General features: G+C 42.3%; 1 protein-coding gene across 5 annotated transcripts in view; it reads left to right on the top strand.

The window, feature by feature from the left end:
- Positions 1-144: 144 nt before the first annotated feature.
- BICD1 (BICD cargo adaptor 1) overlaps positions 145-22,158 on the top strand; it is a 172,139-nt gene continuing 150,125 nt past the window's right edge. For 4 of the 5 annotated variants that reach the window (XM_027659694.1, XM_027659713.1, XM_027659702.1 and 1 more), the window contains exon 1: positions 195-407. In XM_027659694.1, the coding sequence (XP_027515495.1) occupies positions 195-407 (213 nt within the window). Of the gene's footprint in view, positions 408-22,158 lie in introns of all 5 variants that reach the window. The other variant, XM_027659734.1, reaches the window with a different exon arrangement.

The following is a 22,158-nucleotide window of genomic DNA, read 5'->3' on the forward strand; positions in this document are numbered from 1 at the left end:
GGAGGGGGCCGCGGCTGCGGCGGGGCGGACCGCCCCCGCAGCTCGGCGGCGGCTGCCGCAGGCGGCTCCGACCCCCGGCGTCATCTCCATCCTCATCCCGGTCCCCACCGCCGTCCCCAGGCCGCCGGTGCCGCCCCTCGGCCGCGGCCGCCCCCTGGCTGCCTCGCCGGCGGCGCGGCAGTGCCGGCGGGGCTATGGCTGCGGAGGAGGTGCTGCAGGGCGCGGACCACTACAAGAGCGAGATCGAGCGCCTGACCCGGGAGCTCTCCGAGACGACCCACGAGAAGATCCAGGCGGCGGAGTACGGGCTGGTGGTGCTAGAGGAGAAGCTCACCCTCAAGCAGCAGTACGATGAGCTGGAGGCGGAGTATGACGGCCTCAAGCAGGAGCTGGAGCAGCTGAAGGAGGTGAGCCAGCCGGGGCTTTTGTCTCGGGGGTGCGGGCAGGTGCGGGGGCGCCCCACGCGCGTCCCTCGCCGGGGCCCCGGGCCAGCCCCCTGCAGGTGCGCGGGCAAAGATGTGGTGATGTGCGGGCCCCGGAGCGGCTGCGGGGTTCGTGGGGTGGGGAGGAGGGGTTTCCCGGGGCCGAGGATCAGCCCGGACCATGGAGCTTAAGGACGGATTACACGGGATCGCAAACCCCTAGCCCGGGTAAATTTCCCCGGGGCCGGGGCCGCGCTCCATCCCCTGCCGCCGGCAGCCACAACTTCTGGGAACAGGCGTTTGCGGCAGTGGAGGGTCCCTCAGGTCCTACCTCCATCGCATCGCCCAAGGCTTTTTTTTAGGAAGAGGAAATGAAACAGTCCGTAGGATAAGAGCTGGGCAAACCCACTGTATAAGGACTCGGGATCTGTGTAAACAGCTGTCTGCAGTGCATGAGGAGAGAGACAATTCCTTTTGAAGTTATTTATAGACCCGCTTTATTCTGGCAGTGAGGGGAACCGCTGCCATTAAGGGGGGAGGAGGGAGGCGAAGTAACCATACAACAGTCTCCAGGTCACTCCCCCATCAGTGGAAATTAAACTTCTGCGTCATGCTGAAAGGGTGAAAGACTTGATTGGAGAGGTGATTTGAGGTGATCTTTTAAATGTGTTTTTGTAACATTCGAAGTATAAAGTAGGTGAGTGCTACACCTTAACGTTCAGCTCTGCTAAATATGACTGAAAAATCATCACTGTTCCTGTGCTCATCATTAAGGGAAGTAACTTGAGATTGATATGGTGCACATACACGGGAGCTACAGAAGGGGTGTGCGTGCACACATCTGCAGCGCTCACAGCTCTGCACTTCATGGTATTTTTATGCTATCTTAGAATGTAACTGACTACGTGTTTGGTAAAGAGAAGATAAAGTACCAGATAGATACTTTCCCAAATTTAAAATGTATCTTTTTGTTTAACAAAAAAAATTATGCTATATGTAATGTGTAGAAATTCCGTTAGAATTAATGAGATTTCTGTTAGAAACCACGAACATAATCCATATTGAGGGAAGCCACTTCAAAATTTAGGTTATATATGAATATATTCTTTAGAATACTAACTGATGCCCTTTTGGAAGTATTTTTAATAAAATAAAGGTTTCATTTTACTTGCAGGTAAATGAGTTAAGCTACAGACTTGGTTCAGTGTCCAGAAGAGTTGAGAACATTATATTTTCTATATGAAGAATAAAGCTGTTTTTCAGAAAAACCTACTGATCTCCTTAAACTTGATCTCTACCTCCCCACCCCCCTGAGCCTATGCAGTAGGCTCAGGACTTTGAAACCAGTAATCACAGGTTGAGCGACAGAGATACCTAACTTGAACTGGCATGAAGGCAGTGCTATTTGAAATGACCTGACATTAATAGAGGAACAGAATTAAGGGGGAAAAGGGCAACGCAATTTCTAGGGAAAAAAAGAAGAAGGAGATAAGCCGAGCTGCAGCTAGCTGTTACCCCATCATAAGCATGTACAAAAGAAGTCTGATCAGAAGCCAGGATCACACATGGGTGCACGTGGTCACAGATAGAAGGGATAGTGCAAGGAATTGACTTGAAATTATTAAACTAGAGGGATGAGTCAACACGGTTAACTGAAATCAAAGATGGGCACAAACTCTCTTCCTACTTACCTGCCCTTGAAGTCAATGGGATTGCATGCTCTGCAGCCCAGAATGTGTCCCATGGGATCATGCCTTCATACTGTGCCAACCACAGCATGGATACTGAGGGGATATCCATGGAGACAGGAAGAGGAGAAATCCTGTAGCTTGCCTGATTCTAAGCAAGAGTGGAGCCTCTCCAGTTTCCAGTCCAGACCTGGGGCTCTCAATTTCAGAGCTTTCCTTAGAAGCAGGTAGGGCAATTTCCATCCCCCACCTAGGCTGCAAGAGATTTTTTATTTCTTACTTCTAACCTTTATAGCAGAAACCACAGATTCTTACTGTGCATGCAGCCCTGTGAAGGAGAATTTGCTCTTAGCCCTTCTTATTGCTGTAATCTGTTTTCTAGCTTCTGTGTTACCACCTCCATTATGCCTGTTCTGTCAGCACAAGTCAGAGTCATGACGGTGAGACACAAGCAGATGGCACCTCTTATGACACTAGTGAGGCAGAATTCAGGTGTAGTTCAGGCAAACTGTTTTGGAGACTTGGGGTCATAGGTCTGGGGGCTGTAGGGTTCTGTCTGAAAGCTCTCAAAGTGGCAGATGTCATCTGAAAACAGCTTTTATTTTTAATTAAAGCTCTGTCCAAAATGTGTGGAGAAGGGTCATGTTCCTACTCCAGCAAGCCCTACCAAGGACATACTGGCCAGTGGCAGGACATCAAATGCCATGATTGACCGACTGACTAGCAGGAGCTGGGAAGACTTCCCAGCAGGAATCTCTGCCCCTGCTCTTACCTCACTACATCTGCAGCCTCTCTGAAATCATACTGGGGTATAGAAATTAGACCTCAGGTTTGTGCTGAAACAAGTAGTTTGTCCATTCATGAGCAATAGCAGTGCAAGAGGACGGGCAGGATTATGTCAGGACTACTACCTCTCCTTCTGCAGACCTTCTCTGAGCTGATTCAGTTACTGTATTTTAGTTTTGTTGAGGCAAGACTTTATTTTTTAACTGTTTCATTACTGAATTTTGTTCCATTGTTAGGAGCTCGTTGTATTTCTTGCTCAGGAAACAGAGCTGCCTGTCTTTAACTACTCAGCCATGGTTTACCAGTCTGGGGTCTGAAGTCTTCGCTTATGCTCCTTGGCAGTCCAAAGCTCCAGTGAACTTCAGCAGTCCTTTTCCATATAAATGGCAATACAGAACCTCAACTATATGATAATTTCCATTGTTGGAGAATGAGATGGGAGTGTAAGGCCATTATAGGATGTTGAAATAAAAGCAAATTGCAATCTATTACATTAAATATTAATACTTGTGTACAGGATATATGCTATCCACCATGCAATATGAATTGTTTTAGTAACGTCTGATGTTTTTTCTGCTGTATTCAGAGGTCTCTGCTTTAGCCCAAGACTTTCATGTTTTGGGCCATGAGATTGACTTATGTTACAGAAACATTATTATTATTTAAAGCTTTATTAATTTTCATAGGGCTTGGGTTTGTTTTTTTTTTTCTGTCTAAAAATGATGTTTCTCCACTTTAGTCAATTACATCTCAATCTAGTGCAATTTTGGCCTTTTGGTAAAACACTATAGTTTTAGGGCCCCTGTTCAGAAAGTTACTTTAGCAGATATGCCTTTTAACCTGCACTCCGTAAGAATTCAGAGACTGAGACTCATGGGATTGAAGGTAACTAGTTTTCATTGTCTTGCTGAGTTGGGAGTTTATTACTAGCATATTTTGTGGAAAAGATTTTCTACTGGTTTTATTATCTGTGTTCTTACATGTTCAAATTGCATTTGCTGTAAGAATAATGTGTGTTGTTAGTTTTATTTCTTCTAAAGAAGTGTAAAATGGCTTCAAATTGATCTTCTTGCCTGAGCTGTTTGCTGTAGCTATCACTGCTTGAGCAATGGAGATCCATTCCAGCCTCAACCATTCTGTGATTCCCTGATTAGCTCCTGGGCACCTGTGGTCTGGAAAGTTTTTAAAGCAGAGAAATATCAGTCACATTTAGCCATGATAAATGGGGATGGAAGGCAGCTTTGGTGTCCAACTCTGCAAGACAGTTAGGCCTGAGAAATTCTAGCAAAGATTTCTCTTTGGGAATCAAATCATAAACATAGCAGCTGAGTAGATCCTCAAGTTCCTCTCGTTAACGCCCTCTCTGACTGACTAATTTAGGCAATATCTCTCTTGGCTTCTTGGCTTTTGTGTATTTCATTCTGTGGAGATAAACTGCTCCCCTGGATTGCACATAGCACTGGCTATCTGATTTACAGGCTGAAGATGCAGTTTGATATTTGCTTTACTTTAAACACAATTATCCTTGGTAAGGTATTGGAAACCAGGCTATTGGTGAGTAGCCCTATCCTTGGCAGGTCCTTGTTTTCTTTACCTCACAGAAATGTTGCATCAATGATTGTGAAGCGCTTACTCACAATACTACTTAATAGGGCTTCCAGAAGCAATTCTTGGTCTGTGACTGAAAATGGTGTTTGAGGAATAGAGCTGAAGGTCTGGCAGGTTCTTTTCTGTGTTGTTCTTCCCTGCACTACTTTAGCACAGGTGACTCAAGCTCCATCTCTTCTCTCTTCTGAAGCGATGCTGCCCCACCAGCTCCCCCACTGTTCTCCAAAACCTCTCATACTCCTACTGCTTGAATCACCTCTGCCTCTTCCATCTTTGAAGTGCACATTTGGTGGGACTTCTCCGGATCCAAAAAAGGTAGAAGGGTAGACTTCCTATCCCAAATACAGTCCTGTTAAATGGTTGCCCTGCACACCTGTCTACATCACAGGATGCTTAGGAAAGTGTGAAGTGGCTCATAAATCCCACTGAGGTGTTCTCAATTCTCCACAAAGCTGAATGTGTTCCAAATATGCAGCTTGGGAGCTGTGAACTGATGCCATCTCAGTATATCTTTACACCTCCTTTCAGTGACAGTGTCTGTGGGCTTGTGTCAAATGAGGCTGAATATTTTCAGCATGTCATCCTGATCTCATCACTTTGTCTTTGGGGTCTGTTGGCATTGTGTCACTCAGAAAGGCCGTGAGGGCAGGGCAAGGGTGAGAGGGACCTAGAGACCTGGAGGGACTTGTACTCAAGCACTCTCTTGCACTGTTGTCTCCTCCAGAGTCCAGCCAACACTCCCTCTGTCTCTAGGGCATACCCTGCTACGGAAAGAGCAGTTCATTTTGGGATGTGCACTTATAAGGAATGCCTTTGCAAAATCAAGCAGCAGCTTGCAAATCTTTTATTCAGTTATTACAGGCTGGGGACTGACTGGGAATCAGGTCTGTGGCAAAGGATTTGGGGATCGTTGAGGGACAGCGAGCTGAATGTGGGACAGTGGTGTGCCCTCACATTGAAAAGGTTATCAGCATCCCGGACTGTTAGTAGCAGAAGCATTGCTGGTAGATGGAGAGAAGTGATTATCACTTTCGAACTGGCAGTTGTTAAACCACATCTAGAAAACAGCATCCAGTTTGGGATCCCTTAATACAAGAAGGACATGAATAAACCAGACTGAGTTCAGCAGAGGACACCAGAGATGGTCAAGAGCTGAAGCACTTGCCCTGTGAGGAGAGGCTGATGGATCTGAGCTTGTTCAGCCTGGAAAAGAGAAGGCTGTGAGGGACTCAGCAGCAGCCTGTCCATACGTACAAGGAGGTTATTGAGATGACAGAGCCAGGCTCTTCACAGTGATGGTAGAGAGTCTAATTGGAGGTCTGTAACCAGTGGTGTCCCACAAGGGTCGATACTGGGTAACTTACTCATCGATGGCTTGGATGAAGGAGTAGATGCCTCTTCAGCAAGTTCACTGATGACACAAAGCTGTGAGGAGTGGCCGATACCCCAGAGGGCTGTGCAGCCCTTCAGAAGGACCTTGATAGTTTGGAGAGATGGGCAGAGAAGAACTGTCTGAAATTTAACAAAGGCAAATCCCCTGCACCTGGGGAAGAATAACCTCATATACCAGCGCAGGCTGGGGGCCAACCTACTGGAAAGCAGCTCTGCAAACAAGGACCTGGGGATCCTGGTGGACAACCAGCTGTGTGAGCCACCTGTGTGTCCTTGTGGCCAAGAAGGCCAAGGCTATCCTGGGGTGCATTAGCAAGAGCATTGCCAGCAGGTCGAGGGAGGTGATCCTGCTCCTCTGCTCTGGTGAGGCCACATCTGGAGTGCTCTGTCCAGTTCTGGGCTCCTCAATTCAAGAGAAACAAGGAGCTCCTGGAGCAAGTCCACTGGAGAGCAAGGAGGATGATTAAGGGACTGGGGCATCTCTCTTATGAGGAAAGACTGAGGGAACTGGGCCTGTTCAGCCTTCAGAAGAGATGACTGAGAGGGGACCTCATCAGTGTCTTATAAATATCTGAAGGGAGAATGTCAAGAGGATGAAGCCAGGCTTCTCTTGGTGCTGCTGAGCAATAGGATGAGAGGGAACAGGCAGAAACTGGAATGCAAGAAATTCCTTCCTGAAAATGAGGAAGAACTTTTTTACTGTGCAGGTGACAGTGCACTGGAACAGATTGCCCAGAGAGATTGTGGAGTCTACCTCACTGGAGATATTCAAAAGCTGTTTGGACACAATCCTGAGTAATGTGCTTTACAGGACCTTGCTTGAGCAGGGAGGTTGGACCACATGGCCTCCAGTGGTCCCTTCCAACCTTACCCATTCTATCATTTGGTGAATGGTGGGAAGACAAGAGGCAACTGACATAAATTGAAACTAGAGAATTTCAGACTGGATTCAAGTTAGAACTGTTTCCCCATGAGCACAGGGAGTCCCACAGATTGCCTGCAGAGGCTGTGCGGTCTCTTTTCATGGGACTTTCCAAGCCCCAGCTGAATACAGCCCTAAGGAACCTGGTCTGAGCTCAGAGCTGATCCTGCTGAGAGAATGAGTGTGGACTAGCAAAAAAAGGAGGTAGATAGCAAGGGACCTTAAGCAATGCAAAGTCTCTGAGGATGCCCACTGTGCCTAGTTAAATTCCAGTAACAGCTTGCTGTGAGTTACCCAATACATAACAGCATTGTGCCTGGAAATGGTGACTGTCAGAGGACCCATAGCCTCACTTCATGCTTGAATGTAATATTTTCTGGCTTGTCATTAAGTCTGCATTGATCTGGGGTTACTAAGGGTGTAGTTTGATGTGTTCATTTCTCGACAAGACAATCCTACATCTCTCCCTGTCATTCCTGCCTCTGTTCTGGCTCTCAGCTGTGTCATTGTTCATACCGTCACACCAGGGCAGAAAACTAACCCCAGTTAAAAAAAACTGAGGAAGGCGTGTATGCTGTCTGTAACCCAGGCTGGTTACATGATCTGGTTCACAATACCTTCCTGTAAACTGTTTTACCTGTATTGCCTAGAAGTCAGGAATGAATGCAGGGGAAAGAGAGGGACAGGATGAACTGCTTAAGCGGGTACTGATGTTAAGAGAGATGCTCATCGAATTATGTCAGGATTGCTTCCTCTAAGAGGAAATGAATCCTGTGCATTAGCCTACAGAAAACATAAGCAGCTGAAATCATCTTAGGGGAAATTAGGACTATTGTTGGACCTTTGGCAGGATACAAAGAAAAATGTAGATGAACCGTTTCTTTTCCAGGGACCTGTATTGCCACTTGCTCTCAGTAATTGCATTGTATCATTATGAGCCAGTACAGATGAACATGCAATATTAGTCCTCCTATAATAGACAGCCCTCAAACAGTGATGGTCAACTTTAAACAGTGGAGGCTCACATACTCACAAAATAAACAGACTTGAATTTGTTTTCCCAATAGTTAAATTATTTTCTTACTTTTACTCTTTCATCAAAGAAATCCATTTCTATCTGAGAGATTCTAATTGAATCAGTCATCTGGGTTTAACTCCTCAGAGAGAAATGGAAGTTGCAACTGGATTTTATGTCATGGAAAAGTACATTTTCCATAGATTTTCTAGAAAATATTGGATTAGTACCAAATCTAATATGACCGATTGAGGTGTTATTGGGTAAGCCAGGCATTATTATTGTGAGCTGCTTCCTGTCTAAGGGTTAAGAATGTAAAATTAGGGATCACTGAAGAGATTTTAATCTGAAGGTCCACATCTGTTTGGAATTAGGCCTTTTGTAATGGATTTTAAAAAATAACTTCCTTTAGTTGAAATACTTTTCCTTCCCTTCTGTGTTGCATTGTGGATTTTCTTTCTCAGGGGTGTGTGTGCAGTCTGTGTGCACAACAGCAGTCAGGTTGAACACCTGGCTTTACTGAAAGTGCAAGTAGGGGCAAAACAATGGTGGAGAAAATAAGATTTGGTATAAAACAATAATTTGTGAACATTCATCATAATAAAATGGGGAGCATTCTCAAAGTCAGATGGACAGAGTAAATTTGCACCTGGGCAATTTTTATATCTCTTATGCAGTTGGCAGCTGGAGGAAAATACATGCAAGATCAGGTATTTTTCTGGCTGTATGGAGGGCTTCTAGAAAAAAGAGCTTTCTTTTTGAACAAGTGCTGAGTTTTTCAAATGAGCTTGAATGTGTTTGTTCTTCAGCACCTCATTTTTCTTCATGTTTTTGCATTGGTGTTTTTTCCACATGGACAATGGAAATAAAATCTGAATCACTGCTTGTTCCTGCATCCCTCATGTCTCTGCTATGCTGTAGGGCTTTGCTGGCCAGTTGCCTTTGCTATGGATTTCCCTTCCATATTTGTCTGATACCTGAGGGGATAATGTTTAATTTAATAGAATTCTGTACTGTACTTTTTTGGGGGGGAGGGTTGATTTTAATTTATAATGGCAGAGACTGAAAAGGATGCCATTTCCGCTGAGCTGTCTTACATTTGTGGCGTGACTTTCATAGCCCTCTTCTTGCCTCACTTCCCTGTGAACTCAACAACACTCTTGTTTTATGCAGGGGGAGAGAGGGTATTTTCCTAATTTAGAGGAATTGGTATGGCCTGTAGAGACATGAATGTGCCCTTTGTCCCTTTACCACTCACATCAGTAGCAGCAGATGACAATGAGGAGAAACCAGCAATTTTTGATGCTGTACTGTGAATGCAGTCCATGAGTACAGACTAGCTACAGATGGAAGTAGTTAGGACTAGTCAGAAGGTGAAAAATGTGTCTGAGCAAGGGCAGGTACCTAAAGCTGAAGTAGGCAGGTAGAAATTAAGCTAGGTTGCAGATTAGTGTTTTACTGAAGACTCTATTTCACTGCAGAGGGTAATATTAAAAATAATTTTGAGATTATAATATTTATGTTTCTGAATTTCTTTCACTATCAAAGTTTAATTAACTTAGTAGTTAAAAGAAGAAGCGGGTCACTGTCCTAAATATATGGTTTTGGGACGGACCTGTGAGAGCTATTAACAGCAAAAGGCTTTCACTAAGACTGCATCCAATTCCGTTTTCTTCATCTCTCTTGGGGTTCCTCTCTCTCCATCTGCAGCCCATAATTTTCTACTTCATTCTTATACAGTATTTGTCTCCTGTCCAAGATGGTTTATATACTTTTAAGTCTTTATTTTTTTTTCAGTCTTTGCCCTCTATCTTAGTTAGTGTTCATTTGCTGCTGAATTTTTTATATTAAAGACCCTTTTTGTCATTGTGTGAAGGTAGGAAATCTGGCCATTTCTGGCAGACTAGACCTTCCATGCCATGCTCATTTATTGTAAAGACATGAGGGATTCCTAGAAACATTTGGAAATGTTTTAGCATGGACTGAAAATGAAACAACCAAGGACTTGTCTGCAGCCTCACCATTAAAATTGTTGTTGGAAAGATCACTTTTAGGGCAGCTTTAAAATTGGATTGGCTGTGTAAATGCATAGGAAGAAGGCACCTTTTTCATAAGGTGTTACAAAACGAATTTTTTTTTTTTAACTTGCTGTATGGTTTATGGGGTTGTTTGTTTATTTAACCCCAGACAAGAAAACTAATGCCCAGTGAGGTTAGATAATGCACTCAGTCCTTGTGATTAGCACTGGGAATGGGGCCTGTTAGCCACACAGTCCTGCCATACCATCTCCATCACCCTTGCTCCTTTGAATCAGACCTAATTTACCTCTGCATTGTGTTCAATCCATCTACACAGCAAGTGGTTTTCTAGTGCTAGCACTAACAGATATATAACACTGTGCTTAACCAAGAAGCATGAAAGACATCCTCAGTTACCAGAGTTGGCCAGTTACCAGAGTTAGTCGCCTTTCACTCCAGTCAATCACCTCTGGGGACATTTCAGCTAAATTATATAAACTTCATCTCTCCTTCCTGGGGTGTTTTTTTTTGTCTGTGTTTGTTTATTTTTTTTTATCTTTTATTCTCTCAGAACTCACAGGTGACACACAGTTAACAGGGGCAATGCCATGCATTCAATGTGCACTCAGAAGTTTGTCAGCACCAAACAGCCTTTCCTTGGTTCCTAGTCACTCTGGATGGACTTAAATGTCAGTGTACTGCGAATGAACTGCGAAGTGCTGTTCGTCATCACTGACTAATGGCTAATTCCTGCCTGGAAGTTGTTAACAGCTGCAGTTTTAACTTCTGGTTTGGATACTTAGAGGAGGAAACCCAGCTCCCAGCAGTTTTAAAGCTCAGATAGGAAGACAGAAAAAGATCAGCAAACTTTTAAGTATAAAGATAGAAATTTGGGTCAGGCAAAAGGAACAGGTGGCTTGGTTGAAATAATTCATTTATAAAAGCTTTGCTGTTGGCTGAACAGGAATGCAGCATGATTTGGATTTTGTCTTCTCAGGACTGGAGTGTTGTCTATTCACACACACAAGGCAAGATGCACTGGAATCCTTGTCCAGAAGGATAGAGCTTTCAACCTTTTGGCATTTGAGTTTTAAGAGAACTGGAGCATTTGAGGCACATGGGGAGTTCACAGTTGGGTTAAAGTGTCTATGTAGATATAGCCTCTGGTTCTCAATTTGATGTCTAATCCAAGGTATTTGACAACTACTGTCCAACTTGAATCTGCGATTCCTCTTACTAAAAGTGTACTCCCGATAGCTTGTAATTTATATAATTCATAGTTTCTGGGGGTTTTCTAGGTGAGTAGGAAAAGTTTTTCTCATTCAGTCCTTTCTTTCTTTCTTTGATAACTGCATGTAATTCCCACCAACAAATAGTTAGGAAAGGTTTGATTTAAGGCATCTCACGTGGAGAATGCCATCTCTTAATATACCCCATATTCAGGGTTGCACCTCAAGGTCATTTTGAAGACCAGTGCTGAAGTCCTGGCTATGTGGGTAAGTCAAAGATAAAAGGGGGCAATGATTTATTTGAATCTCTGCCCACCACCTTCTGGCAAAAAGCACTGTCATCAAGATGCACACGATAAAATGTGTTATAAACTGAGAATTTGGATTTCTTCCCACTAAAGAAGGGAGAACTGGCAAAACTATAATTACTGGGTCTCAAACGTGATCTTACTCTTGCAGTGTAATGAATTTTCATAACTCTGCTGAGCTTCAGTATATGATCATGTGTATGTACTTGGCTAGCCCAAATATGTTAGAACAAGGTAGAAAACCCACCACAACCAAGCACAAAACCCAGCAGAAATCTGAAGGAAAGAGTTTTAAGCGGGCATATATCTTCCATCTGCAGTAAGCTAAAAATGTGCACTGAATCAATTACTAATCAATAAAACCTCAGTCATAAATCTGGGCCCTTGGTGACAAAATGTTAAGTAAATTGTAAGGATATGGTAACAAGGACTCCTCTGTGAAATAAAGGATATAATATCATATATATGTGTGTGTGTGTGTGTGTGTATATATATATATGTATATAAAAGGGAAACAGTAGTTAGATGGGATATAATTGTCTGTGTATACCAATAAGGGAGATGAAGTCACATGGTGTCTGTTAGGAGTGCATTACTTTGAGCATTAGGTAATTCCATTTCTTGGGCATTAGGTAAGCTTTTATTTTTTTTTCTGCCAGTTAAGGTCTGACTGTTGCCATCTGATAATAACAAAACTTTCACTTAAGATGCTGTAAGCTCAGCTGTGTAAAAATAGTAGCAAAGCTGGAGCAATACAGTTCAGCAATAGCATTTTTTTCCAAATTTGAAGTTACAATGATGCTATAGATTCTTAGATGCTTACTCTTCCCAAAAGGAAAACCATATTAAAGGAATAGAATTGAATTATTGAATTTAGTTACCTGGAATTTTGTCCCTAAAGTCTGTATTTTAATTTTCATGGAAAACACTGGGTTTGCTTTACTAAGCAGACTGACCAACCTCATATTGAAACCTATGTGACTTCTTCTTGCCCACATACTTTGAAATTACAGATCACACTTGTTTTTCATCACTGTTTGAGTAAGAGTGTGTAGATCTTGGGATACACATTTAGGCTTCTGTCTTTAAACATTTTTGCTATCTATGTAGCATAATGGAATCTATTTTAACATGCCTCATGATTTGTGATTTCAAGTATTTTCTGTCTTCTTGCTTGTGGGTAGGTTCAAGAACAGAAAATGCAGTGTTGCCTTGATTGTAGTTTTAGCACTTGGTGCTTTAAAAGTAGTTCAACTAGTTCCTGGGCTGACATTAGAGACATTCAGAGTTGTGCCTATGTTTTTATGACTGCTGAATTTGCTCTTGCAGTAGATTAGACTGATGAGAAGACACTTAAACCTAAAATGAGCATATAAGCCTTGTTTGGGTATAAATAACCCTTTCCTTGGGTATAACAGGAAGAGTTACAGGTAAGGACCATGCTGTGTACACTTTTTATTCTGTGGAGGTTTCTTGTTTGCAAGATGCTTCTTGAAATGTGCCCCGTGGTTTCCTAATGAGTGAGAACTTGAGTTAGGCACCACCAGCTGATGCTGGGCTGGCTACTGACAGCTGCTGCTTTGTTGCTGTTACTCAAGGATGTGCTTCTTAAATAGTCTACTCTGAAGAAGCGGGTTTTGGAAAGGGGATCCTGAATTCTGCCCCAAAACCCTATGGCAGACGTTCCTTTCCTGCAATCACTTATTTTTGTAGCAGAAAGTAATCTACCACTTGAAAAGGAGTCCAAACTCTGATAAGCAGCATTTTTAGAAGCTTGCAGGCCAATGCTTTGTGCTATCTGTGGAGAGAGGAGTTGCAGCTTTGCAAGTGGCAGTGTAATGAATAGTCAAGCACTTACCAGAGCACTGGCACTGGATGGATGCAGGGAAAAGCCAGAGGGAGTGAGTCAGCACGACCTTGGCTGCTGCCAGAGGGTTGGGTATCACATCCAGCCTCAGTGGTCACTGACATTGGTCAGGGTCTTTAGCAGAAAGAGACTCTGGTGAAATAATGTGTCTGACAGGTGTCACATGTATAGAGTAATGAAAGCATCAACATTAGTCAGTTGTAGTTATTAAAAGGTAATTTAGTTAGTAAACAGGTCTAGTTCTTTGTTACCCTGTGACAGAACAGCCCACATTCTGGGAAAGTGGAAACATTCTGAAAAATCAGAGTACTGCCTGTTTCCTGAGCTGCAGTTTGGCACATTAAGTCTCAGCAGGGTGGGATAAATTGTTATTTATTGCATGACAGTAACACCTGGGGATTCTGCAATGCCTGGCACAAAGAGTTTCAGGCATATAAATAGAAGATTAGGGATTTTACAGTGGAAATAGAGACCTTTGTCAGGGATTTGTTATTAAGGAATAATATGGGGAATTTAGAGATGAGTAATAGAGGTTCAGAAGCTGTGGAAGGATAGGCTGTTCAGCCATAATTTCATAGTAAATACAGCTAAATCACAAGGAAAACACGTATTTTTCTCAGATCTAGTCCAATCATTTATCTTCCAAAATCCTTCCATTTTGAAAAGCCAGTCAACCAGAAAGCCAAAGCAATCAACTGCCTTGTGCTCACTGACCAGGGTGTGCACTGGCAGTATCTCCCACTGGTGCCAGTGTGACCAGTAAGGCCATTTAGGAATGATGTTGCTGGTAGTTTTGCTACTGTAACACAATCAAAACTAAAAGAAAAATGAGGATGAAAAACTTAGATAAAATTCCTTTGTTTCCTAATTCATTATTTGGCACCATTTCAGTGGCAAAGCCCTTGTCATTAGAGACCATCAGCAGCTCTTCTGCATCCTGCCTCCTGTGGGCTGTCCTGTCTTTTTCTGGTCCCCCTGCCCCATACTCTGGTGATCCCAGAGTACATCTCCATCGCTCCCCCCGAGCTACCCTTTCTACTTTGCTCTTTCCCCCTTTGGAAGCTGACTTCTCCTGGCTGCCATCCCACTATTTGTAACCCTCTTCCTTCGCCTTCCCACTTACCCATTCAGAACCACAACTCTTCTCTGCTGGGACTGAGATTTTCACATCAGCATTTACTAATCCCTACAGGCTGACATGCTTAATTTTTAATTTGCTCTTTCCCCATACCTAGTTGTTCACTGTGGGTGGGGGGAGACCAAATTCCAGCCACCTCTCCCTGCAAAGAATGCATCTCGCCTCTCCTTGCCTGCTGTCAGTGGGTAGCCTCATCCCACAAAGTACTCCTTGTTTATATTGCTGCCTGGGGAAAAGTTAAATGTCAGGCTTTACTGTATTGAGACCCAGCATGTGGGATGTGCTTTATAATGAGAATACGAGGGAAATCTTCATTTAAATCTGTGACACATGACTTCTGCAGTTCTTTGGGAGCTTGGTCCAGCTAAAATCTCCTGGGGTGTGTTGAGCACTAGATCAAGCTTCTTGCAGAGCTGGCAATGGTTAATGTAGAACTTGGACTGAGAGTTTGTAGAGAGCAACCTCCATGGGGCAAGGCCTGCCCTTGCCTGCCTGTTTGTATTGAATGAACACAGTGAGCCTCTATTCTTGGCTGGGACAATTAGGTCCTATGGCAATATGAGTAATTAATAATAAAATGGGGCCTCTTCTGTGGATGGGCTGTTAGAAATAATTTCCTTCTGCCAGTTGCTTCTCTAGAATGTGGTTTTGAACTTTGAGATCCTGAAAGAGATAATCGAAACACAAGCAGCTGTCACAAACCTTTAGCTTTGTTTGTGTAGGCAGTGGTGGAAAATCCCAAAACTAAATCATCAGATGGTTCACTGATTTGTGCATCTTTTGTTGTAACATCAAGCTCTTATGCAACTGGACCCTTGTGTGATTAAAGACTCTTCTCACTAAAAGTCGGTTTCAACCATCGATATTTTTAATAAGAGGAAAAGAAGCAAAATCATGCAAAACAAATTACTGATCCCCTGGTTGCTCTTCACCCAATTCTCATATGGTACACACAGAATCAGCTGTGCTGTCCCATCAGTGTGATCCAGCTGTTGCAGCTGCCAGAGGTAGCCTCTTGTTTCCAGTTGTGGTGTATGAGAGATGGTGGTGACTCTGAATCCTGCCTTCACTCATGTGGTAGCTGGGCCTAAAGGTGAAATAAAGCATTTGGTTGCTTTGGCACATCACAGTCCTTCAACAGCTGTTCTTCACCCCCTTTGCAGAGGGGCAGTGTCTGGCCTACACGTTGCCATTTAGATGAGCCCAGTGAGCGGTGGTAGTACAGTGTAAGGAACAAAGGAACGTGGTTCATCGAGGTCTGAGGGCTCCTTCTGTCCACCTTCTTCCCCATATGTACAGAAAGCTGAACTGTAGAGGCCTCCAGAGACTTCTTTCACAACCTTCTTTGTATCCTTGCCAGAGCTCTGCTAAAAAAAGGTGTCAATGACTGAAATTTAAAGTTAGGTATCCAAGACATACTTTGTGGCTCCAAATTTTTTACTACTGATAAACCCCTTATTCCTTCAATGAGGGCAAACCTGACTTTTTCAGGAAGCTGACAGCTGGTGATATGATGGTAAAGATGAGTATGGCTGAGAATGTGACATCATATTTGAGGGGTTTAGAGTACTGGCCTCCCAGTAAGCAATGCAAACATGCAAGTGTCCTTGGTAGGTTGTAGCTAATGAGGAGAGCAATTTTTAATTTTTTTTTTCAGTCCATGTTCTGTTAACCATTGTAATTACACTACAATTTTGTGGTTTTAACATATCCATGACCAAAACCTTTTCTGGTGGCCAGTTTGTTTTTATTAAGATCGTGTTGTGGCCTGCAGCCAAAGCCAGTGGTGCTAATACAGAATGTAATTTCTGTCTGTTCTCATAAGCTATGCAGAGCCAGGTACAGCAAGTATTTTTTCAATTTTTTTTTTTTTTTTTTTTTTAAATAGGAAACATTGGGCTCCATGACAACACTGTGAATTATTTCTGAATTCTCTGCAGCACCTCTTCTGGAATCAACAGAATTGTGCTGGCAAAGAACTTGGCTCTTCATAGTGTTAAGTCACACAACTCTAACAGTGACTGTCATGGTGTTCCCAGAACTATAAGGTGTTTTGATGGGAGGACTTGGCAGCAGACTGGATGCACTGGTGACAGTGTGCAGTGCTCTGCCTTCTGAGTCAAAAATGACCTGGTGCCCTGGCAGTGTGGTTTGTAGTTTGATTTTTGTGTTGTTCTTATGAGATGTAAACCCATCTGTTTTCATAAAGTTAATGTATATTACTTTTTGAAAAGGAAAAATAATATTCTTACTACTTTTTTGATAAATTTAATATTGAGTTAGCTGTCTGTTTTTACAGAGCTGGTAGGAGAGATTAATCACCTTTGCAGTCTATATCCTTCAGTCAAATTTGGTCATAATTTGCCACCAAGAGATACCAAGTTACTCCATAGAAAACAGGTTAGTTAGGCCTAAATTTGTGCAATGGAACTTGGGTCACCTTCCATGCTGAAATGCATTCTGATGAGGTTTAAAGCCAAATTCCTTTCTCATTTTCAGATTTGGGATCTGTTTGTAGAGAGATTTTTTTCTGTGACAGTCGTGAGAAGGCTTGTGCCTTGGTGCAGTGTGGCATGAGAAGGGCACACAGTACAGGTACCTTTTACAAACCAGGCAGCTTCTTACAGACAAGAGCAGAGTCTGGTCCTGAAGCCCACTGACTGTAGAAGCCAAGAGGGATAACATGCCCTTCAGAGATCCACTTTACCCAAATAGATAACATTCCTTTAAAAGTCTAACTGAAGCAAGGCATTTTAGAGCAATATTGAATTAGAAAAGTAGTGGATGGTCTTGGACAAAGAGCACCAGGAGGCCTGACTTGAGCAGAGCTTTGGACCAGATGACCACCAGCAGTCCCTTCCCCTTCAGCTATGGTGTTGAGTCTGTGAGTCTACACAGAGTTCTTAAAACTGGCTTCAAAACTCATGGTTTACGTGTGAAATCCACAGAGGGTCTTTGCTTCTCCAATTGAATTCCCTCGTCACTTCCATAAAGATGAAACAGAGGAATGTAGAACAAGAGGTCAAATTTGTAAAAGGAACATCTCACCTGAGAAGGCTGCTCACTGGATCGTCCCCAGCACAATTAGATTTAAGCACCTGTGGAAGACCTCCTGAGCTAGCTGGAACTGGGATACAGGTGTTAGATGAGCACAGCACATTCTTTTGCTTTCGTTTGTATGATCTCATTGCTAAAGATTTTTTTAACCATATCTTTGATGGACTATTCCAGGCTTGTTATTTTTCCTCTTTATCCAGTAATAAGTGTAATCTAAATATGAAACTGTGACATATGCAGACCTCTTATCCCACAGGAACAAACAACATTAAGAGGGTAGAGAGAAATTCATGGAGCAACAGGACCCCTAAAATGTACATCCTCTCCACTGAACTACACAGAGTTGTATCTGCCATGTCTGTAAATCAAGATGTTCTGTGGGGTCTATAAACCATGACTATCAAGAGAGAAAATGGAGAATGTTGGTTCTTTCCCTCAACAAACAACAATAAATAAACACAACTCCCCTGTCCTGTCTATCTCTATGTACAGTGATTTATAGAAGTATATAAATGTCAGCAGGAACTGGAACAAGATGGCTTCTCAAAAGAAAGTAAAAATCTTACTGTTTGCAGCAATCACTGTTATATTCGTGATCATAATAACTTTGGCTGTGATGCAGAAGTTAAACAGTCAGTTCATTTGTAACTGACTGAAATGAAAGTTTCTAAATTAAGCTTAAAAACAATTTAAAACAAATTACATTATCTCCTTTCAGTTCCAATGGAAGCCTTTTTATTTCCCAGGCTGTCTCAATTTTGTCTGCATATCTATGTCATTCAGAATAGGTGGGGTTTTACCTGTTTTGTAACAGCAGTACAAAGTATTTTGAGAAAAGGGGGGGGAAGAGGTTTGCAGAGCTGTTAATTTCAAATTAAAATATTATTTGTATCTTCTGCAGCAGGGTTTTGTTTGTTTGTTTGTTTTGTCTGTAATTTCCTGATTTTGGCCATAATAATGTAAAATATTTCTAAAATATTTCTCCTGTTTGTAAATATTTTTAGTGACTTGTGAATGAAAGTGAACTGCATTGCAAGATTTTATTTTCTGTGGTAGTCTTCATAAGATGTGCTGGTAATCATGCTCTGTAATGTATGCAACAGAGGACAAGAAAGCAGCAGAAAAATAGGTGTAATTTACAGTTGGTAAATTGGGCTGCCTCTGACAGCATTAAAAAAAAAGCTGTTTTGTTTCATATCTGCTAAAGTTCTCGTCCAAAATAATCTGATCAGTTATTATAGGTTTTATAATATTGACATTTTACTGAGGCATTTCTTTGTAAATATTACATTTCTTCACAGTGCTGCATACCTGTAGTAATTACCAGGGCTTAAAGAAGTCTGGTTCATAATTTATGAACGACACAGACGTTTCTGCAAGTTCTGAATGTTGATGTCTTTTATTGTAGGTACACACAGACAGTCACGAAGAGGCTTATCTTAAATTCACATGGATTCAGTACTGCATAAGGTGACAGTTTTTAGTGGCAAACATGCAATAAGATGATCAGGAATATGTGTAGGTGTGTGCATGAAATCTGGTGGTGGCCGCTGCTGCACTGCTGGATGCCTCCCTGGAGGTGAAGCCATTCTTGTGCTGTTTGGGCTGGGTCCCTCATCTTCTGCATGTAGGAATATCTAGAGAGTTGTCAAATTTTGACAGCATTTTTTTTTCGAGAGAGCACCTCAGGATAAGAAGCTGGTTTGGAGTGTTTGAAGAAAAGCAGGCTGACCCAGTTTTTCTGCACATTTGGCGTTTACAGGAATGAATTTACAGCAGTTCAGAGAGACCAGGTATTCTCACTCTCCCTGAAGTCCCACCATGACAGCACAGGAATAATTAAGCCTGCAGTCATACACATTATTCCTGCTGTTGTTTTCCCAAAAAAAGGGATTACTACCTTCATCTATTGACTCTTACCTATTGAGGTCATCCTCATTCCTCACTGCCCACTACTGATTGCTCCTTAATGCAATTCTGGAAAAAACATGTGAAAGGGAATGTTTCCAGTCCTTAACCACAAATTTTAGTGATATTGTTTAGACAAGAGATATGTAGGGTTGTTGTTTTTTTTTTGGGGGGGGGGGAGGTGGGTATGTGGGTGTGGCTTAGCAACAGGATCAGGTGAGAAATAAAATAGGCTATAAAGGAGAAGAAGGTAGGTCTTGAGGGATAGGGTTGTCCTGTGGTTACAACAGAGAAGTCATGGGGATTCTGATTAAAAAGCTACAGACTGATCCTAAGTAATATTCAAGGAGCTATTTCCATGTCTTAGTTTTCACACCAGAGTTGGTAACTACTGCTTTGATCTGTATGTTTCCAGTGCTATGCAAAGTAAAGAGCAGCTGGGTTTGATAGCTTTAGGCAGTCTGTCTGCTTCAGCTGTGTGTCCCTGAAGGCTGGGCCAGCTCAATAAGGGCCAGCTGACAGCACAGGAGCTGTGATTAAAGATGTGCTTTGGCTCAGGGTCTGTTATATTTATTCTGGAGGGTTTTGATGCTTCAGGGAGGTTGAAACAAATAAATAAACAATCCTGCCATGTTTGTGGTAAAGAAATGAGATGGACTATCTCCCAGCTGCCTGTTCTGCTCTGACTTTAACCTCCCCATGCTGAAGTGGTGCTGCAATGGCAGGGAGCAGCACTCCTGAGCATTGGCTCTTATTGCAGGTGAAAATGGGTTCACACTAACGCAGTGGGTTGTAAATTTTGCTGTCTCGTAGGAGGAAGGTTGTTGGGGCTGCCTGCTTTTTAGTGCTTGTCTCTTGGGACTTTTGAGAAGGTTGTGCTGCTTTACTGTATTTGTGTGATAAAGACCCATTTCCCTGTAAGAGAAGAAAGGTGAGTGCCCAAGGAAAATAGTGGGCCTGCATTCTGCTTGCTTCTGAGTAAGTGCCAGAGCAGTAGGGATTAGCTGTGTGGGGTGCCTGGGCAGTGTTTATAGGGCTGTGACTCCTACTTCCCTTGGGAGAAATTTTTGCATTTTTATCTGTATATGTTTGTTTGGCTTTATATCATTTCCCATGTGGTCAGAAATACTCCTTGTGTAGGACTATGGGAGCTGCCTGGTCATGAATAGCCCTTCTCTTTGCTATGCTATGTGTCTTTGTCTTGACTGTATAAAATGTGCTGCTCCTGCTGGTGTGTCCTGAAAGGCATCAGAATATTCTTGTTCCTCTCTGGGTAAGTAAGGACTTAAATAATGCTGTTACTTTCATTCTACAGTTTCAGTAGTTCAGCTTGGAAATATATCTGACGTGGTAACTGAGCTTCTGGAATAACTTTTTTCTGAGGCTGTGTGGGAAGTGGTGAACTCTATGATTTTCTTATCTATTGGCAAGTAGTTGGGAATGACATTTAGAAAAGTCTTTTTTTTTTTCCTTGTTAACTCTACCATAAAATTCTAAGCACGGAATCCTAAAATGTCAGTTTTTTCTATCCTCTTTTCTGAGGGAAAGAGAGGTGGCATTGGAAGAGAAGAACTTTGTAATTTCAGCACAAAACTGTGCCTTTATTTTGGCTGCAGTCTGGGTTGGATTCCATAGGCTAACCAAGTGAGTGTATGAAACTAAACATTTTGATGGCATTACTCTTTCATTTTCCCTATTGAATTCTTCTGCCATAATCTGATAGGTGAGGCTTTTGTATTCTGCCAGGTGCTGGATGAGTTGGCCAAAGGATTTTAGTGTTAAGGGTTTAGTGTTGTGTACTTCTCCTTGGCTGAACAAGTTGCTGGTTGCAGCTTTCAGTTCATTGTGGATGGTCTTCAAAGAGATTTCAACTGATTCTTCAGGATCCAAAGACTGTTACAGCCACAAAGTAGCCTGGTTTCTAGCCTTCAACATTTTATGTTCTGTTCCATTTGTTTCTGTCTACTTGTATATATTAAATATGTAAGGTTTGCCTTAAGGGCAGCATAGGCTGTTAAGTTCGTGATGGTTTCTGTAAAAGAAAGCAGGTGAATGCTTACAAATATTTAGAGTTATTGCCCAGCAACAAATCCCTGTACTAGTGGCTCTGATTAAATGGAAAATATGCTGAAAAAATTGTTTTCTGTGGTCACATTAATACATACTTTTGCTTAAAAAATAAATTGTTGATAAGACAGGGCATTCTTCATAGAAATTATACTGTCAGCTTATGGTTTTGTCTTATTTTCCATTAAATAGACCTGTGTTTTAGACTAGTCTGCAGAGAAACTTGAAGTTTTAGTCTTGTCCTTACTACTTGCCTGCATGGATAAAACTGCTGATAGAAACCTAAAATGCAATTCTTCTTCCAAGTTATTATTTAAGTTAACACGTTAATGGGCACTACAAAGACCACTAATACTGGAGGTATGAATGTGAATTCATACTGTTTTCATTTCTATTGAAGCAGGTTTTTCTAAACACCAGTTAGGTGGTAATTTTTTAATCTCTGACTTGATAGTAATTCAGCATTGTCTATTGCATTGTCTGATTTTTTTTCTACCTCTCAAAAGGTGAGACTTTGGTTTGGTTTTTTTCTTCAGTTGTATCCCAAAGCTCTGGGGCTAGAGTTAAAGGAGCCCTCCCTGCATGGGTACAGAAATGTGCCCTCAAAATTAGGGATGCTGGGACTGTTAACAGAACTGGGCTTAACAGATAACAGTAATTTTCATGTTTCAGATCTTGCCTCTCTCAACTTCCTCTGACTGAAGACAGACATCCAGCATGATCTTTTTCAAAC

Source organism: Corapipo altera, unplaced genomic scaffold (genome assembly GCF_003945725.1).
Source record: "Corapipo altera isolate COAL_440 unplaced genomic scaffold, ASM394572v1 1, whole genome shotgun sequence".
Lineage (NCBI taxonomy): Eukaryota > Metazoa > Chordata > Aves > Passeriformes > Pipridae > Corapipo > Corapipo altera.